We start from the raw sequence: 21344 nt of genomic DNA, 5'->3' as shown, positions 1-21344 counted from the left end.
TGCAGTATGTACAAGAATGTGGCCTGGCTTATGTCAGGTAGACGGACAGAACCATATTTAATGGAGGCAGGTGTTGAGAGCATAATGTGTGTCATCCAGGTGCACGAGAGCCAGATGTGTAACAGGTGTGAGTCACATATTTGGCATGTACCGTGCGTATGCTTCTTATGTGGGTATTGTATAACTGATAAGATAGGTGGCAATGAAGAGCATTTTCTTTTATCGATTTTATCTCATTTAAAGGCTACGTAATGATAAAGAATATACGCTTTAATACCTACTATCTTGACAGTTCAGCAGTAAATGATAGAAACTATGAATAATATATTATACTACATAATAAAAGTTTCAATAAGCTTATTTGATAAAAACACAGTATAATATTTTCTATAATTCTCTTAACTTATTTATGTAAACTTCGTCATGACAGCTAAGTAGAAAGGATGTATTATCCTGATGGGGTCATCTGGTGCATTGTAGACCTAATTGTTAGAATGTTTGAGGATATTAGTGTGAGAATAGTATGGAAATAGCATTGGCCTCTTGATACAGTAAGGTTAGAGGTCTGGTTAAGTGAACAGGAGGAATTATATTTCAGGTTATGCGATGAAAGGCCAGTGGATGGCCTCATTCCAATGGTGGCTCATGCAGCAGGCTTTAGTGTCCTGCTCCAGTGGTGATTCCTGTTGTAGGTTACTGTAAATGGTTCTTCTCTAGTGGTGGGTCCTGTGGCTGGTTACAGTAAATGGTTCTGCTGCAGTGGCGTTTCCTGTAGCAGGATACAGTAAATGGTTCTCTTCTGGTGGTGGGTCCTGTGGCTGGTTACAGTAAATGGTTGTGCAGAAGGCTGAAGCAGTTGGTCTTGCTCAGATGGTGTCCCACGGCAGGCTACGGTAAATGGTCGTGCTCCAAGGGCGTGTCCTGCAGCAGGTCATAGCAGGCTGGGTGGAGGGCGTTCTCGGGCAGGCTACAGTCAACTGTGGGAGAGAGTGTAATGATGAACACTAAGAATCATCGTCCACACGTGAAATGGCTGATACAATACACGTGACCGATACAATACTTCAGGAGGCTGATACAGCACTTCAAGTGGATGATACAGTGCTACAAGTGGCTAGTACAGTACTTCGGGTGGCTGATACAATATTTCAAGTGGCTGATGCAGTACTTCAGGTGGTCATTTTATTTCTGGTTTATAACGATACATCCTCAGGAGGCGACTCACCAGGCAGGCAGGGCCCACTGCAGAGGCGGACGGCTCTGGGCTGGGGCACCTCGCACCTCCTAGTAGGCAGGAAGTACCCGGCGGTGAGCGGGGAGGCGTCCTGCAGGAGCGGGAGGCCGCAGGCGACCAGTCGGTGCTGGAGACCCACGCCGCACCAGGTCGAGCACTGACCCCACGGCCCTGTCACCCACCTGCACCAACACACAACACCAAGCGTCTGTAAACAGTTTACAAGAACGACAAACGCCAAGCCACCGGCTTCTGTAGACAGTTTACAACTACGACCCCAAATCACTTGCGTCAGTAGACGTTTACAAAGACGACCTCCTCCTCCCCCCCCCTCAACCACTTGCATTAGTAAACAGTTTACAAATGCAACAATTGTGTCAGTAAACAGGTTACTGTGATACGTCGACACCTGGACCAACGGAATGTCGTAATACCAGGTCCCGTGAATAGGCTTCGGCCTGGCGATTCTAACCTAACCCCAAGAAGCACAGAATGTCTGACATAATATATTTTTTTTTTTTTTTTAGCTGAGACGGCACGGGCAGCCAAGGTCCTAATCAAAGCCATTCCATTAACGCAATATATATATATATATATATATATATATATATATATATATATATATATATATATATATATATATATATATATACTATCCTAAGCCAGGTATCAATTCTATCGACCATACCCTACTGGTGGACGAAGAGCTGTGTTGACTGTGGCCCGATTGCCGCAACCAGGATTCGAACCTATGCTCTCGACCCTGGGCGGCCCGTGAATACATGACGGCCACGAACATTCTTAATATGTCATCACAACAAAGGTTTTAATCTGACAGATACAAGTATGTAACTACCCTCATTTGATGGCCAGCGAGAGTGAGAAGGCTTTACAAAAGACCATAGAAAATTACCGACCCTGAATTCCCATACATTATCATGCAATTTTTAGGGCGACTCTGGCGTCAAAAGTTCCATAAGGAGCTTCGAAGTGAACCCCCATAACGGCAGCAGACCTACCGTCATGAGTGACCCCCACTCTGATATCTCCAGGTGGACGTGAACAACAAGACGCTTCCGCCTCGCCCACAAGGGAGGGGAAGACCTACCTGGGGGAGGCGCAGGGGAAGGTATTGCAGGACTGGTAGAAGGGCGCCACGAAGTTGGGCAGGCCGTTGCACAGCTCCTCCGACACCTGACGCTCGGGTTCCGTGATCTCCACACACACCTGTCGCACGGGGACAGGTGTCAGTGTTATACAAACATAGTGACACACGCACGAGGACACACAGACACACGCACACACACACACACACACGCACACACACACGCACACACACACACACAACGACTGGTGCGTGCAAAGGAGACACCATCTACGCAAGAGACAGCATGGGTCAAGGGGCCAATAGGTCATGCATTAAAAAGTAAGAAGAGTGGCAGAGTGAACACTGTCCCAGGCGCGGGGGGGGGGGGATTAAAGTGGGTGGACTACGTGTTCCTGGAGAGCCGGGAGGTGCGTGGCAACCCCTTCCCCCACACCCTCACACGCAGGGTGGGTGTGTGAGGGTGTGGCTACACCGAGGGTATGGCTGTCGTGAGGGTATGGTTGTGGAGACGTACCTGGGTGACGAGGCGGGTGCCTCCCCCGCAGCGGTGGCTGCAAGGGGCGGTGCGGGCGGCGCGGGTGTGGGTTGGGGCGGTAGCGGCGAGGATGGGTTCCTGGCTCGACCCCTCCTGCAGGAAGGCTGGCCTGTAGGCAAGGAACAACACGGCGCGTCAGGTCGGCAGGGGATGTGTACCAGGACACACTGGCTATGGTTCTCCCTGGCCCACGAAGTTAACAACGAACTGATGACTGGATTTGTCTAGTTATCAACGAGCTGATGACTAGATGTCTGCTTAACGTACTGATGACTGGATGTCTACTTAACGAACTGATGACTGGATGTCTACTTAACGAACTGATGACTGGATGTCTACTTAACGAACTGATGACTGGATGTCTACTTAACGTACTGATGACTGGATGTCTACTTAACGAACTGATGACTGGATGTCTACTTAACGAACTGATGACTGGATGTCTACTTAACGTACTGATGACTGGATGTCTACTTAACGAACTGAGGACTGGATGTCTGCTTAACGAACTGATGACTGGACCTGTCTAGTTATTAACGAATTGATGACTGGATGTCTGCTTAACGAACTGATGACTGGACCTGTCTAGTTATTAACGAACTGATGACTAGATGTCTGTTTAACGAACTGATGACCGGACCTGTCTAGTTATTAACGAACTGATGACTGGATGTCTGCTTAACGAACTGATGACTGAACCTGTCTAGTTATTAACGAACTGATGACTAGATGTCTGTTTAACGAACTGATGACTGGACCTGTCTAGTTATTAACGAACTGATGACTAGATGTCTGCTTAACGAACTGATGACTGGACCTGTCTAGTTATTAACGAACTGATGACTGGACTTGTCTAGTTATTAACGAACTGATGACTAGATGTCTGTTTAACGAACTGATGATTGGACCTATCTAGTTATTAACGAACTGATGACTAGATGTCTGCTTAACGAACTGATGACTGGACCTGTCTAGTTATTAACGAACTGATGACTAGATGTCTGCTTAACGAACTGATGACTGGACCTGTCTAGTTATTAACGAACTGATGACTGGACCTGTCTAGTTATTAACGAACTGATGACTAGATGTCTGCTTAACGAACTGATGACTAGATGTCTGCTTAACGAACTGATGACTGGATGTCTATTTAACGAACTGATGACTGGACCTGTCTAGTTATTAACGAACTGATGACTAGATGTCTGCTTAGCGAACTGATGACTGGACCTGTCTAGTTATTAACGAATTGATGACTGGATCAGTCAAGTAATTAGCGAACTGATAAATTGACCTTCCTAATTATCAGCGACCTGATTCCTGGATCTGTCTTGGCCCTTCACTTAAGGTATGATCGCCTCTGTATTCGTCAATCATTGTGATTATTTTTCTTTGTCGCTCTATTTCCTGCCTGTTTTATCTATCTGTTTGTCTGTGTTTGTGTCAGTGTATCTATCGAGGGGAAAACTGCTTGTACTGCAACATCGGCAGTGTTGCCGCTGTTGTCATTTCACTCGATGTGTTCTACTGTTCCCACTGTGGTGACGTGTCCCGGTGTTCCCACTGTGGTGACGTGTCCTGGTGTTCCCACTGTGGTGACGTGTCCTGGTGTTCCCACTGTGGTCACGTGTCCTGGTGTTCCCACTGTGGTCACGTGTCCTGGTGTTCCCACTGTGGTGACGTGTCCCGGTGTTCCCACTGTGGTGACGTGTCCTGGTGTTCCCAGTGTGGTGACGTGTCCCGGTGTTCCCACTGTGGTGACGTGTCCCGGTGTTCCCACTGTGGTCACGTGTCCTGGTGTTCCCACTGTGGTCACGTGTCCTGGTGTTCCCACTGTGGTGACGTGTCCCGGTGTTCCCACTGTGGTGACGTGTCCTGGTGTTCCCACTGTGGTGACGTGTCCCGGTGTTCCCACTGTGGTGACGTGTCCCGGTGTTCCCACTGTGGTCACGTGTCCTGGTGTTCCCACTGTGGTGACGTGTCCCGGTGTTCCCACTGTGGTGACGTGTCCTGGTGTTCCCACTGTGGTGACGTGTCCTGGTGTTCCCACTGTGGTCACGTGTCCCGGTGTTCCCACTGTGGTCACGTGTCCTGGTGTTCCCACTGTGGTCACGTGTCCTGGTGTTCCCACTGTGGTGACGTGTCCTGGCGTTCCCACTGTGGTGACGTGTCTTGGTGTTCCCACTGTGGTGACGTGTCCTGGTGTTCCCACTGTGGTGACGTGTCCTGGTGTTCCCACTGTGGTGACGTGTCCTGGTGTTCCCACTGTGTTGACGTGTCCTGGTGTTCCCACTGTGGTCACGTGTCCTAGTGTTCCCACTGTGGTCACGTGTCCTGGTGTTCCCACTGTGGTGACGTGTCCTGGTGTTCCCACTGTAGTCACTTGTCCCGGTGTTCCCACTATGGCTACGTGTCCAAGTATCCCCAATATAGTACGTGTCCTGGTGTTCCCACTGTAGTCACGTGTCCCGGTGTTCCCACTATGGCTACGTGTCCAAGTATCCCCAATATAGTACGTGTCCTGGTGTTCCCACTGTGGTCACGTGTCCTGGTGTTCCCACTGTGGTCACGTGTCCTGGTGTACCCACTATGGCTACGTGTCCAAGTATCCCCAATATAGTACGTGTCCTGGTGTTCCCACGCGCCCTAGTGTACCCGCCAGGGTTCGTGGCCATAGTGTTACCTGATAGGCTTAGTCCCTCGGTGATGGGCCAGTCTCAGGGGCGCGTCAGCACCAGCGCTCCTGTAGGAGGCGCTGAAGCTGTTCGAGGCTGGTTCCTTCGTCGCGGAAGACGCGGCTTTCCCCGTCGCCGTCTTCGAGGAGGGAGACGAGACGGCCTCTGTCGCCTGTGGTTGGTGGTGGAGTAGCGCGGTAAATAAACCGCGGAGGAACTCCAGCGGGAGGGCCATGTTGAGGCCAGAACCCGATACGTTGAATTCCCGCAGAGAGAACTCGGCGATCCTGTCTGCTGCGCCTTGACTGACATTCGTCTGCTGCTGGAGGCTCCGGTCTGTGGCGGTCTTGTGTGTCAGGGCGCTCAATGTGAAGTTCGAGTCCATGGTCGTCCGGTCGCTGGACATCGTCTCATCCATTCCCTTGTTGTTGTCTCCTCCGTCCTCTTCGGTTTCAGTCATCGTATTCCGGGTCTCCACGTCAGGATGTTCGGCAAGGGCTGCTCCCTGAAGCTCTGTCTCACTCCCGGCGCGTTTTCTGTCCTCTGTCGCGGTCGTTTCTTTGTCCCCTTCGGCGCAAGTCTTGTCGTCAGTGTAACCAGTCGTGGCATTTCTCCCGTCAGCTCCGGAGTTTTCTCTTTCGCCAATCACCGAATTGCCAGGAGGAGCGAAGTCATCGTCAGGAAAAGCCAAGACGTTGCTGGAGGAGGCTCTGTCACCGCTGGCAGTAGTTGGAACGGTGCTGGGAGGGGCTGCGCCCTTGCTGGCGGGAGCTGTGACGGTGCTGGGGGAGGCTGCGTTGGCGTTGGCATTGGCTATGACGGGAGGATAAGAGGCTTTGACGGTGGCGGAGGAGGTCGTGGCTGTGCTTATCGAGGATGTGGCGGGTCTGGGAGAGGATGGGACGGAGCTGGGAGAGTCTGGCAGAGTCCCGAGGGAAAGACGAGAGGCTTTTCCTGAGACCTCCCCAGGTGTCTGGAGGTCGCCTGTCGACCTCGACTGGAGGCCACTGAGGCCGCCATCGACAGCGAGAGTTCCCGTTCGGCTGGAGGCCGGGATGGATGTGAGGCTCAGTGATCGACGGGTGTCCGAGCCTGTGGGCGCTGCTGAAGGAGGAGACGGGCCTTGTCCCGTGGGGCTGCTGACGGGGGAGGCGCAGCCGATGAAGGCGTGGAGGAAGGGAGCCATGAGGCTGCAGCGGAGTGGCACAGGGACACTGTTCACCTGTAGGGGCAAGATGTGAAGAGTCAGATCAAGCTAACACAGTATCAGGCTGTTGTAAGCAAGGTGACGAAGACTTGCTTTGTCCGAGAACCTGTTTTCTATAGAAGAAAACGGGGTTCCCCCAACCTCCCCCTACATACATCGTCTTCTGTTTATAAAATATTCTTAAATATCGACTGCCAAGAGTTATGGGTGAAATACTCGAATATTCGAATGAAGACGGTCCATATGTGACACCATAGACTGTGTGCGATGTTTGGGTCTCTGGACCAGACCAGGTAGAAATGTAGTGGTAACCACTGACCCTTTGAGGAAAACGGGACAAATAGGTTTTAAACGTGAACCTTATGCGTCAGACTGAAAATCCAGGCAAAGACATATCGTTGTGCTTAAAGGGTTATACATTTATGCAAATTACATTATATACATACATATATATATATATATATATATATATATATATATATATATATATATATATATATATATATATATATATATATATATATTCCTATGAGTGTGTGTGTGTGTGTGTGTGTGTGTATGTGTGTGTAGACTGATTGATTTAAAGTTTATGATAGATGGTCAGGCCTCCTGCAGGAGGAGCCAGTTTATGGTCAGGCCTCCTGCTGGAGGATCCACTAGATGGTCAGGCTTCCTGCAGGAGGAGCCAGTAGATGGTCAGGTCTCCTGGAGGAGGAGCCAGTAGATGGTCAGGTCTCCTGCAGGAGGAGCCAGTATATGGTCAGGCCTCCTGCTGGAGGATCCAGTAGATGGTCAGGTCTCCTGCAGGAGGAGCCAGTAGAGGGTCAGGCCTCCTGCAGGAGGAGTCACTAGATGGTCAGGCCTCCTGCAGTAGGATCCAGTAGATGGTCAGGTCTCCTGCAGGAGGAGCCAGTAGATGGTCAGGCCTCCAGCAGGAGGAGCCAGTAGATGGTCAGGCCTCCTGCAGGAGGAGCCAGTATATGGTCAGGCCTCCTGCAGGAGGAGCCAGTATATGGTCAGGCTGCCTCAGGGTATCAACGAGATTGTCACAAAGCCTTACTTCGCCTGGAATGGTTGCCGGGGGGAAGACGGAGCCTTCACCGGGTCCCAGGTTAGTAGGGAAGCCAGGGATCCTGGTGGGTGGTTGTGGTGGTAGTGTTGGTGGTGGGCCCTCAGGGAACTGGTAATCCTGGCAGGTGCCGGCGATGCAGACGTGGTTTTTGCCGCAGGCGGTGCCCTCTAGGGCCGGGTGCACGCCCTGGGTCCTGAGGCCGTCCGTACACGTCAGGTAATCACAGACACTCTGCAGGGCATGAGACAAGTCAGACACAGACAGATCCTCTACAGGAGGCAGGAGCTGTTCTGACTGGAAGACTACAAACCTCTATTTAGTTATCTTCAGCAAACAGATACTTCATCAGCTTCCCTCAAATGTTAAGACGAGAGAACCCTAAAAGAATTAATTGTAGATGAGTTGCTGTCGTGGTGTGATACTGTCTAGCCTTCGTGAAGGTATTTGATACCCAAAATTAATGATGAACGAAGTGGAATATGGATACGGTACGTATTATTCTTTCGTGAGAGCCGTTCTTCGCGTTGTTTTCACAGGCATGGCCATATACCTAGCCTAGGTGGACTCCGCTGTTGCTCCAACCTTGGCCATGGGTATGGAATACGTCAGTCAATTATAGTACGGGAAATAATTTCGTTTGACAGACCTCAGGAGCAGGATGGATTGATTCCAGCAAGGTACATAATTACGTTTAACAGACCTCAGGAGCAGGATAGATTGATTACAGTACGGTACATAATTACGTTTAAGCGACCTCAGGAGCAGGATAGATTGATTACAGTACGTTACATCATTACGTTTACAATTCTAAAGTACAGGATGGCGTTTGAACTCACCATTTTGGAGGGCGTGGCTTTGTGCTCTGGCCCTAAGGCTAGGCGACACTGCTCGTCGGCAGGGTACATCTGTCCAGGGAGTTCCCCACTGCTATGGTCCAGCTCATGTACCCCAGCGATCCTCCCGTCTTCCTGGGACACCTCCAGACATCTGTCTTTCCTGTAGGGGGGAAGAGTTAGGACTGGAGGACGGCAGGGAGGAGAGCCAGCCGCCCTACGACGCGAGTGTTTGGATCACGGGCGAAGGTCTGGCGAACGCTGGTGCTAGCTAGCCACCACAACACGTCCTTAAGTTACTGAACTTTCTGACAAAATGTGGAGGTTGCATTAACCTTCTTGTGGGCATGAACGTGTGTATACATAGGGATGAATAAAGGGTGTCATTCATTGTGAGAAGCTCATGTTACGTGTAAACCTGTCGGTGACCATCACTGGCCTGTGGTAAATGATTCAGACAGTACTAATGGAAGGCTGGAGCCAAGGATCGTCTTCGAGGGGGCTTGAACAATGACGGGGGTTGGTTGAACCTGTGGAATGTGCTGTCAATAAGTGCATTTCATGAAGTCAACTGGGTCTCGTTATTTGACTAATCTGGGTTAGATTATATTTGGTCGTAGTTAACCACTGTTGCCGTAAGTCCTGTTGTTATCCTATATACACCTGTGATTCCAGGCAGCTTGGCGTATATCCGAGCCAAGACAAGGGAAGAACTGTAAGGGTTGTGCGTGGGGCTTCACCGTGAGCTATGTATGTACCTGAGCGTTACATGAGTGGGTCATCCCCCCTCTCGTAACCTGTAGTGAGTCATGGAAAGTCTCACAAGTTTGGGCTACAAAGACTGAATCATAATAACATGTTATACCTCATTCTACACAATGCTAAAGTCTTAAGTAAACGACACTTCTTATTTCAAGATCCTTTAGTGCTGCTGGAGTTGACAACGTACTTGATCAGAGCGGCGAGTGCGTCCTTAGAGCAGTTGGACCAGCGGTAGGACGCCTGGGTGAGACTCTGGCCCATGAGGAATCCTTCCCTGGGACAGTGGGCGGCGTCGGGGCCTCCGTCGTGTGGCACGCCCATGGAGTGGGCCAGCTCGTGGGCGGCGATGTACACGGCCTTGAAGGACTGGGCCTCGACGACGGAGCAGGAGGCGCTCGGGTGGCAGAGGCCGCCCACGTAGGTCGTGCCCAGAGGGGCCTGTGTCGACTCGAACAGGTCCCTCCTGAGCGACAGGTACCACAGGCTGTTAGTGGCTGACCATCCACACGAGGTAGTTGTGGGATGGGGGGAGGCAGGGTGGTGTGGGAAGTAGCTGTGGGTGAAGAGGCAAGGTGGTATGGAGGGGGGGATAGTTGTGGGTGAAGAGGCAAGATGGTGTGGGGAGTAACTGTGGGTGAAAAGGCAAGGTGGTGTGGGGAGTAACTGTGGATGAAGAGGCCAAATGGAATGGGGGAGTAGTTGTGGGTGGAGAGGCGAGGTGGTATGGGAGTAGTTGTGGGTAGAGAGGCAAGGTTTAGTGGGGAGTAGCTGTGGGTCGAGAGGCAGGTGGTTTGAAGGGGGAGTGCAGGGGTGGGGTGAGGAGGAGGGGGGGAAACATACGGTGCACCTTTTTAAGGAATTGATTATCCAGTTGGATCATTAACCCAGTCATGTAGGAAACGACAGAGACGACCAGTCCCTTACGGGTGGTGCGTGTTTACCGTGATGTGTGGATCACGTTCAACTTTTCAGTTATTAGTAAGTTGGGAGGCATTCAGTACCTTGCACAAGTTAGTGGCCACAGTACCACATACAAGTCACAGCCCAGACTTGAACATGCACTTACTCCTCGTACATCCTATACACTTAAGACCTTTCATAGATATTTGCTATACAGTTAGAAGCTACATGAATAAAGCTGTACGGATAGATGATATACAAGTAGATATATAGGAATGGAAGTAGAAACAGACCCGTGGGTCCTTCTAAGAGGCTGTTTGTGGCAGTAGAAGAGACCAGAAATATAAGAGACATGCTATACAATACATTTAGCTCTGCTGACATTCATGCTGGACTATAGATGCTATACGATATACAAAGCTGGACAAATAGATGCTATACAATATATTTACCTCTGCTGACATTCATGCTGGACATATATGTGCTATACGATATACAAATCTCTGGTGACGTTCATGCTGGACATATAGATGCTATACGATACACAAAGCTCTGGTGACGTTCACCAGAGACATTGGCGAGGGAGTTTGATGTAAGACCTGCAGGAGGGAGGCAATACCTACCCGGAGAGGAGTATAGCGTGGTGCCAGTGGTCAGTGTGGCCCCTGGCTGCCCTCCTCTGGCTCACCCACTCACAGAAGCTCTGCAGGGTGCTGCTCGAGGGCCCCTCTGTCCTGAAGGGGACCGCTTCCTTCGCCGCCCACACTCCCGCTTGCACCAGCTGTAGTCGCAGCTTTGGGCTGGGGCCGACACCCTGCTGCAGGAGGCTCTCCATCTGTCGGGGCAGAACCTACTGTGTTACTACCGGTATGACACGTTCAACGAGGGCTCTGTGTCTCGAGGCACAACCTTCTGTGTTACCACCGGGATAACACGTTCAACGAGGGTCTGTGTCTCGAGGTAGAAGATCCAGTGTTACCATCAGGATGACACGTTCAACGAGAGTCTGTGTCTTGGGGTACAACCTACTGTGTTACCATCAGGATGACACGTTCAACGAGGTTCTGTGTCTCGGAGCAGAACCTACTGTGTTACCATCGATATGACACGTTTAACGAGGGTCTGTGTCTCGGGGCAGAACTTACTGTGTTACCATCGATATGACACGTTCAACGAGGTTCTCTGTCCCGGAGCAGAACTTACTGTGTTACCATCGATATGACACGTTTAACGAGGTTCTGTGTCCCGGAGCAGAACTTACTGTGTTACCATCGATATGACACGTTCAACGAGGTTCTGTGTCCCGGAGCAGAACTTACTGTGTTACCATCGATATGACACGTTTAACGCGGGTCTGTGTCTCGGGGTAGAACCTAGTGTTACCATGAGGATGACACGTTCAACGAGGGTCTGTGTCTCAGAGCAGAACCTACAGTGTTACCATCGGTATGACACGTTTAACGAGGGTTCTGTGTCGTACGCAACCATCGGTATGACACGTTTAACGAGGGTTTTGTGTCGTACGCAACCATCGGTATGACACGTTTAACGAGGGTTCTGTGTCGTACGCAACCATCGGTATGACACGTTTAACGAGGGTTCTGTGTCGTACGCAAGAACAATATTCTCACTGGTACACAGGTACCCTCGTCAGCTCGATAGGTAGATCAGTGATTTTGAGAAATGTGAGTACGTTATGAAACCACTTACTTCAAATGCAATGAATCTACTGTTATCACATGAACATTCCCTAAAGAAAGAATGACATCAATTTACCGTTTACCAGATGTGTGAATGCATTATGGAATGTAGATTTAATCATGAGTCTTATACAGCTGTTATACCCTGTAAACCACACATCTCTGACCCCTTGAGTAAGAACGTGCGATCCCTGTCAGGTCCAAGGCCAGGCCATCATACCCAAGGGATCGTACCGTCGTGCCCAGAGGTCGTACCGTCGTGCTAAGAGGTCGTACCGTCGTGCCCACAGGTCGTACCGTCGTGGCCAGAGGTCGTACCCAGAGGTCTTACCGTCGTACCCAGAGGTAGTCGTACCGTCGTGTCCAGAGGTCGTACGTCATGTCTAGTGGTCGTACCGTCGTGCCCAGAGGTCGTACCGTCGTGCTTAGAGGTCTTACCGTCGTGCCCAGAGGTCTTACCGTCGTACCCATAGGTCGTACCGTCGTGCCCAGAGGCAGTCGTACCGTCGTGCCCAGAGGTAGTCGTACCGTCGTGCCCAGAGGTCGTACGGCACAGTACACACTGTGGGACGAAGGTAATACATGACACAGGGCCCAAGTGACTCACGGCAGAGACCAGCGCGGTGATGTATCGGTAGGTGGCGGTGGGCGGGTGGAGTGGGTGGTGGGCGGCCAGCAGGTGGAGCAGGGTGGGGTCTGAGAAGACGGCAAGGCGCAGGGTCCTGCTGCTGCTGCTGCTCCTCCTCCTCCTCCTCTCCAGGCCCTCCTCCTCCTCCTCGTCGTCCTCACCACCTGCCACGTAGACACAAGTGGAAGCGGCGGTATATTGTGGGTTATCCTCTCTCTGTCTTTCCAGGTCTTGGGTACATTCGCTTTGATGAACCCTTACTGTTGTTATTATTATTATTATTATTATTATTATTATTATTATTATTATTATTATTATTATTGATTATTATTATTATTACTATCATTATTATTATTATTATCATTATTGATTATTATCATTATTGTTATTATTATTATTATTATTATTATTATTATTATTATTATTATTAACTATTGATGAAGGTGGACAGATACCACCTCTGCTGTGGTTCATGACTTGCACAGCACTGTAGGAGGATCTGTCTTGAATTACATTTATCCACACATAAGACAAGGACGGTGTCTGTGTACTGCAAGTACACTTAATGGTTGAGGGACACCTTCCATGATGGGTGTGTCCCAGAGCAGAACATGAAGTCATTTTTAATGTGTCACTATTCCCAACAGAACTTTGAAACATACTTTACACTCTTGCTATCTATCTATCTATCTATCTATCTATCTATCTGTCTGTCTGTCTGTCTGTCTGTCTTATCTATAACTTTATCTGCCTACCAGTATTTTCATGTAATTATCATAATCAGTGTAGCTATCTACCTGTCTATTTATATGTCTTTCTATATGTGTATGTACCTGTATGTCTGTTTATATGTCTTTCTATGTACCTATCTACCTGCCTGTCTGATTATATGTCTCTCTATATACCTATCTACCCGTCTGTCTGTTTATATGTCTATATATACCTATCTACCCGTCTGTCTGTTTATATGTCTTTCTATATACCTATCTACCCGTCTGTCTGTTTATATGTCTTTCTATATACCTATCTACCCGTCTGTCTGTTTATATGTCTTTCTATATATCTATCTGCCTGTCTGTCTATCTATCTATGTCTATGTCTACCATCATTCTTCCATGCCCAGTATTATGTGCTGGACCCAGGTACTCTGTGACGTCAGTGACCAGGTATGCCTTGCCCACCACGCACGTACGGAGGGTGGTGGGGGAAGGGGGGGGGCTGTCGGGAGGGGAGGGGGAGCTGTCGGGAGGGGAGGGGAGCTGTAGGGAGGGGAGGGGAGGGGAGCTGTAGGGAGGGGAGGGGAGCTGTAGGGAGGGGAGGGGAGGGGAGAGAAGGGGGTTATAACCCACCGGTCGAGTTGTCTGTCGTCTGGACAACGTCGTCGCCCGCCGCTGGCCCGTCGTGCCGGAGAGGGGCGTGGTCCTGGCCCTCGTGTCGCCCTCTGACGTCACGCGGGGCGAAGTGACGTTGCGTGACGTCATCGAGGAGGTGAGGAGGAGTAGTAGTGTTGTGGTGGTGTGTGAGGTCATCAGGAGGCAGGTTCCCGCCCGACCCCTCCCTCAACACTGGCTGGAAACCATAACACATGATGGATCATATCACCTCGCGCACTCTGTGTGTGCATGTACGTGTGTATGTATGTATGACACTTGTTGAATGTGTCCTCATCGGTCTTATGTTTGCTTGTATCTTAGAGAGAGAGAGAGAGAGAGAGAGAGAGAGAGAGAGAGAGAGAGAGAGAGAGAGAGAGAGAGAGAGAGTCTATTGTGTATATATGAATGTGTATGCGTGTCTTTGTTTATATTCATATGTATGTTCCTGTGTGTGTGTATGCATGTGTGTGTGGTGTGTGTGTGTGTGTGTGTGTGTGTGTGTGTGTGTGTGTTCCTGCAGGAAAAGCTTGCGTGTATGTATCCTGAAGTGTTTTCCTATAACATGGAATGTACTAATCAATAATCTTATTTTCCAGCACACACACACTTCATGGACGAAAAAAAAAGCATACAGCTACATGGGCTCGTATATGTCATAATGGAAAGGAAGAAGAACGGAGTGTCTCTCTCTCTATCTCTCTCTCTCTCTCTCTCTCTCTCTCTCTCTCTCTCTCTCTCTCTCTCTCTCTCTCTCTCTCTCTCTCTCTCACACACACACACACATGCACATGCATACACACACAGGAACATACATATGAATATACACACAGACACGCATATACATTCATATATACACAATAGACTCTCTCTCTCTCTCTCTCTCTCTCTCTCTCTCTCTCTCTCTCTCTCTCTCTCTCTCTCTCTCTCTCTCTCTCTCTCACACACACACACACACACACAAGTAGTATCCAGTATTACGAAAGTCTACAGAACAGACCCGTGCCAGACACCACCTCTGGTCAGGTACGGGGCTGATGACTACCCCGTGTGAAAGTAATGAGCCCCAGACGGGCCACAGTGACAGGAGGCCACGCTGTTCATGACCCGCCGTGTTGCTCGAGACTTGTTGTTACAGGGGATGTGTGTGTGTGTGTGTGTGTGTCTGTGTGTGTGTGGGGTTCAACGGAACTTACTTATCGTACGTAATTTATCACCAGAAAAATAATTTAGAATTATATATTGACCATCAAGTTTCCTTATATATATATATATATATATATATATATATATATATATATATATATATATATATATATATATATATATATATACACACACATTATTGACTGGTTGGTAAGGTTATTTAATGTTTGTATGACTCATGGTGAGGTGCCTGAGGATTGGCGGAATGCGTGCATAGTGCCATTGTACAAAGGCAAAGGGGATAAGAGTGAGTGCTCAAATTACAGAGGTATAAGTTTGTTGAGTATTCCTGGTAAATTATATGGGAGGGTATTGATTGAGAGGGTGAAGGCATGTACAGAGCATCAGATTGGGGAAGAGCAGTGTGGTTTCAGAAGTGGTAGAGGATGTGTGGATCAGGTGTTTGCTTTGAAAAATGTATGTGAGAAATACTTAGAAAAGCAAATGGACTTGTATGTAGCATTTATGGATCTGGAGAAGGCATATGATAGAGTTGATAGAGATGCTCTGTGGAAGGTATTAAGAATATATGGTGTGGGAGGCAAGTTGTTAGAAGCAGTGAAAAGTTTTTATCGAGGATGTTAGGCATGTGTACGTGTAGGAAGAGATGATAGTGATTGGTTCTCAGTGAATGTAGGTTTGCGGCAGGAGTGTGTGATGTCTCCATGGTTGTTTAATTTGTTTATGGATGGGGTTGTTACGGAGGTAAAAGCAAGAGTTTTGAAAAGAGGGGCAAGTATGAAGTCTTTTGGGGATGAGAGAGCTTGGGAAGTGAGTCAGTTGTTGTTCGCTGATGATACAGCGCTGGTGGCTGATTCATGTGAGAAAGTGCAGAAGCTGGTGACTGAGTTTGGTAAAGTATGTGAAAGACGAAAGTTAAGAGTAAATGTGAATAAGAGCAAGGTTATTAGGTACAGTAGGGTTGAGGGTCAAGTCAAATGGGAGGTAAGTTTGAATGGAGAAAAACTGGAGGAAGTAAAGTGTTTTAGATATCTGGGAGTGGATCTGGCAGCGGATGGAACCATGGAAGCGGAAGTGGATCATAGGATGGGGGAGGGGGTGAAAATCCTGGGAGCATTGAAGAATGTGTGGAAGTCGAGAACATTATCTCGGAAAGCAAAAATGGGTATGTTTGAAGGAATAGTGGTTCCAACAATGTTGTATGGTTGCAAGGCATGGGCTATGGATAGAGTTGTGCGCAGGAGGATGGATGTGCTGGAAATGAGATGTTTGAGGACAATGTGTGGTGTGAGGTGGTTTGATCGAGTAAGTAACGTAAGGGTAAGAGAGATGTGTGGAAATAAAAAGAGCGTGGTTGAGAGAGCAGAAGAGGGTGTTTTGAAATGGTTTGGGCACATGGAGAGAATGAGTGAGGAAAGATTGACCAAGAGGATATATGTGTCGGAGGTGGAGGGAACGAGGAGAAGAGGGAGACCAAACTAGAGGTGGAAAGATGGAGTGAAAAAGATTTTGTGTGATCGGGGTCTGAACATGCAGGAGGGTGTAAGGCGTGCAAGGAATAGAGTGAATTGGATCGATGTCGTATACCGGGGTTGACGTGCTGTCAGTGGATTGAATCAGGGCATGTGAAGCGTCTGGGGTAAACCATGGAAAGCTGTGTAGGTATGTATATTTGCGTGTGTGGACGTATATATATACATGTGTATGGGGGTGGGTTGGGCCATTTCTTTTCGTCTGTTTCCTTGCGCTAACTCGCAAACGCGAGAGACAGCGACAAAGCAATAAATATATATATATATATATATATATATATATATATATATATATATATATATATATATATATATATATATATATATATATATATATACAAACCTCCAACAGCCAGGATCGAACCCGGGATCACTGTGCAATAGACGGTAGCGTGTGTGTTCTATGAAGGTGCGCGTTCATATGCACTTTGTTCGTGTATGTATGTATGTATAATATATATATATATATATATATATATATATATATATATATATATATATATATATATATATATATATTTTTTTTTTTTTTTTATTTTTTTTTTTTTTTGCCGCTGTCTCCCGCGTTTGCGAGGTAGCGCAAGGAAACAGACGAAAGAAATGGCCCAACCCACCCCCATAAACATGCATATACACACGCCCACACACGCAAATATACATACCTACACAGCTTTCCATGGTTTACCCCGGACGCTTCACATGCCTTGATTCAATCCACTGACAGCACGTCAACCCCGGTATACCACATCGCTCCATTTCACTCTATTCCTTGCCCTCCTTTCACCCTCCTGCATGTTCAGGCCCCGATCACACAAAATCTTTTTCACTCCATCTTTCCACCTCCAATTTGGTCTCCCTCTTCTCCTCGTTCCCTCCACCTCCGACACGTATATCCTCTTGGTCAATCTTTCCTCACTCATTCTCTCCATGTGACCAAACCATTTCAAAACACCCTCTTCTGCTCTCTCAACCACGCTCTTTTTATTTCCACACATCTCTCTTACCCTTACGTTACTTACTCGATCAAACCACCTCACACCACACATTGTCCTCAAACATCTCATTTCCAGCACATCCATCCTCCTGCGCACCACTCTATCCATAGTCCACGCCTCGCAACCATACAACATTGTTGGAACCACATTCCTTCAAACATACCCATTTTTGCTTTCCGAGATAATGTTCTCGACTTCCACACATTCTTCAAGGCTCCCAGAATTTTCGCCCCCTCCCCCACCCTATGATCCACTTCCGCTTCCATGGCTCCATCCTCTGCCAGATCCACTCCCAGATATCTAAAACACTTCACTTCCTCCAGTTTTTCTCCATTCAAACTCACCTCCCAATTGACTTGACCCTCAACCCTACTGTACCTAATAACCTTGCTCTTATTCACATTTACTCTTAACTTTCTTCTTTCACACACTTTACCAAACTCAGTCACCAGCTTCTGCAGTTTCTCACGTGAATCAGCCACCAGCGCTGTATCATCAGCGAACAACAACTGACTCACTTCCCAAGCTCTCTCATCCCCAACAGACTTCATACTTGCCCCTCTTTCCAAAACCCTTGCATTCACCTCCGTAACAACCCCATCCATAAACAAATTAAACAACCATGGAGACATCACACACCCCTGCCGCAAACCTACATTCACTGAGAACCAATCACTTTCCTCTCTTCCTACACGTACACATGCCTTACATCCTCGATAAAAACTTTTCACTGCTTCTAACAACTTGCCTCCCACACCATATATTCTTAATACCTTCCACAGAGCATCTCTATCAACTCTATCATATGCCTTCTCCAGATCCATAAATGCTACATACAAATCCATTTGCTTTTCTAAGTACTTCTCACATACATTCTTCAAAGCAAACACCTGATCCACACATCCTCTACCACTTCTGAAACCACACTGCTCTTCCCCAATCTGATGCTCTGTACATGCCTTCACCCTCTCAATCAATACCCTCCCATATAATTTATATATATATATATATATATATATATATATATATATATATATATATATTTTTTTTTTTTTTTTTTTCCATACTATTCGCCATTTCCCGCATTAGCGAGGTAGCATTAAGAACGGAGGACTGGGCCTTAGAGGGAATATCCTCACCTGGCCCCCTTCTCTGTTCCTTCTTTTGGAAAATTAAAAAAAACGAGAGGGGAGGATTTCCAGCCACCCGCTCCCCCTCTTTTAGTCGCCTACTACGACACGCAGGGAGTACGTAGGAAGTATTCTTTCTCCCCTATCCCCAGGGATAATATATATATATATATATATATATATATATATATATATATATATATATATATATATATATATATATATATATATATATTATCCCTGAGGATACGGGAGAAAGAATACTTCCCAGGTATTCTCTGCGTGTCTTATAAGGCGACTAAAAGGAAAGGGAGCGGGGGGCTGGAAATCTTCCCCTCTCTGGAAAATTAAATAAATATATATATATATATATATATATATATATATATATATATATATATATATATATATATATATATATATATATATATATAGGAAGAGAGGAAAGTGATTGGTTCTCAGTGAATGTAGGTTTGCGGCAGGGGTGTGTGATGTCTCCATGGTTGTTTAATTTGTTTATGGATGGGGTTGTTACGGAGGTGAATGCAAGAGTTTTGGAAAGAGGGGCAAGTATGAAGTCTGTTGGGGATGAGAGAGCTTGGGAAGTGAGTCAGTTGTTGTTCGCTGATGATACAGCGCTGGTGGCTGATTCATGTGAGAAACTGCAGAAGCTGGTGACTGAGTTTGGTAAAGTGTGTGAAAGAAGAAAGTTAAGAGTAAATGTGAATAAGAGCAAGGTTATTAGGTACAGTAGGGTTGAGGGTCAAGTCAATTGGGAGGTGAGTTTGAATGGAGAAAAACTGGAGGAAGTAAAGTGTTTTAGATATCTGGGAGTGGATCTGGCAGCGGATGGAACCATGGAAGCGGAAGTGGATCATAGGATGGGGGAGGGGGCGAAAATTCTGGGAGCCTTGAAGAATGTGTGGAAGTCGAGAACATTATCTCGGAAAGCAAAAATGGGTATGTTTGAAGGAATAGTGGTTCCAACAATGTTGTATGGTTGCGAGGCGTGGGCTATGGATAGAGTGGTGCGCAGGAGGATGGATGTGCTGGAAATGAGATGTTTGAGGACAATGTGTGGTGTGAGGTGGTTTGATCGAGTAAGTAACGTAAGGGTAAGAGAGATGTGTGGAAATAAAAAGAGCGTGGGTGAGAGAGCAGAAGAGGGTGTTTTGAAATGGTTTGGGCACATGGAGAGAATGAGTGAGGAAAGATTGACCAAGAGGATATATGTGTCGGAGGTGGAGGGAACGAGGAGAAGAGGGAGACGAAATTGGAGGTGGAAAGATGGAGTGAAAAAGATTTTGTGTGATCGGGGCCTGAACATGCAGGAGGGTGAAAGGAGGGCAAGGAATAGAGTGAATTGGAGCGATGTGGTATACCGGGGTTGACGTGCTGTCAGTGGATTGAATCAGGGCATGTGAAGCGTCTGGGGTAAACCATGGAAAGCTGTGTAGGTATGTATATTTGCGTGTGTGGACGTATGTATATACATGTTTATGGGGGTGTGTTGGGCCATTTCTTTCGTCTGTTTCCTTGCGCTACCTCGCAAACGCGGGAGACAGCGGCAAAAAAAAAAAAAATATTTATATATATATATATATATATATATATATATATATATATATATATATATATATATATATATATTCGCCATTTCCCGAGTTAGCGAGGTAGCATTAAGAACAGAGGACTGAGCCTTAGTGGGAATATCCTCACTTGCCCCCTTCTCTGTTCCTTCTTTTGGAGAATAAGAACGGGAGGGGAGGATTTCCAGCCCCTTGCGCCGTCCCCTTTCAGTCGCCTTTTACGACACGTAGGAAGTACGGGGGAAGTATTCTTTCTCCCCTATCCCCAAGGATTATATATATATATATATATATATATATATATATATATATATATATATATATATATATATATATATATATAGAGAGAGAGAGAGAGAGAGAGAGAGAGAGAGAGAGAGAGAGAGAGAGAGGGGGGGAGAGAGAGAGAGAGAGAGAGAGAGAGAGAGAGTGAGAGAGAGATAATCAGCCTATAGCACACGGAAACTATAGCATCCATCACTATTTCAGTCATTCCATCTGAAGAGATGCGTAGATCTGTTAGAGAAGGTCCAGCGGAGAGGAATAAAGAATTTACTCGAAAAAAAAGAGAAAAAAAAAACGAGGAAAGAGGACACGTAATTACAGGTGTAAACTTTCTGGTCTTATCTGGTAAAGGTGAAAGTAGTTCTGTATAGAAAGGTCAGCTGTGAACCATGAAAAAAAAAAGAAAAACGTATAAATAAAAGACCAGAAACAAGAGGACTTACCTGCATCGGTGATACAAATGCGAACAGCAGAAGGAGGAGGAGGAGGATGGGCTGGGCCTGACGCCACTCTGCCTCAGCCATGATGGGTCTACGAGAACGTCACACTATTAAGTACCACTACGCACACCCTCCCTTGTTGGATGTGTTCCTACAGTGACCACTTGACCCGGCGCTGACCT

The 21344-nt window shown here is 47.4% G+C and overlaps 1 protein-coding gene across 1 annotated transcript; it reads right to left on the bottom strand.

The window, feature by feature from the left end:
* Positions 1-212: 212 nt before the first annotated feature.
* Positions 213-21318, bottom strand: LOC139748604 (uncharacterized). Its single transcript, XM_071661739.1, has 12 exons — positions 21166-21318; positions 14004-14223; positions 12634-12818; positions 10950-11161; positions 9614-9889; positions 8668-8827; positions 7820-8062; positions 5561-6774; positions 2857-2986; positions 2343-2461; positions 1226-1416; positions 213-977 (listed from the first exon to the last, which is right to left on the bottom strand). The coding sequence occupies exons 1-12, from the start codon at positions 21244-21246 to the stop codon at positions 889-891; spliced, it is 3120 nt and encodes a 1039-aa protein (XP_071517840.1). The 5' UTR covers positions 21247-21318; the 3' UTR covers positions 213-888.
* Positions 21319-21344: the final 26 nt, after the last annotated feature.

This window comes from Panulirus ornatus, chromosome 5 (assembly GCF_036320965.1).
Source record: "Panulirus ornatus isolate Po-2019 chromosome 5, ASM3632096v1, whole genome shotgun sequence".
NCBI classification, from domain to species: domain Eukaryota; kingdom Metazoa; phylum Arthropoda; class Malacostraca; order Decapoda; family Palinuridae; genus Panulirus; species Panulirus ornatus.
This window is presented reverse-complemented; position numbering and strand designations above follow the sequence as displayed.

Bases quoted from the DNA above. Each gene is read 5' to 3' on its own strand.
- LOC139748604 (XM_071661739.1), bottom strand. From the start codon at position 21,246: ATGGCTGAGGCAGAGTGGCGTCAGGCCCAGCCCATCCTCCTCCTCCTC. The intron at 12,819-14,003 runs GTGGGTTATAAC...TCTACGTGGCAG, and splicing joins GACGACAGACAACTCGACCG to GTGGTGAGGACGACGAGGAG. The intron at 1,417-2,342 runs GTAGGTCTTCCC...GTGTTGGTGCAG, and splicing joins TTCCCCTGCGCCTCCCCCAG to GTGGGTGACAGGGCCGTGGG.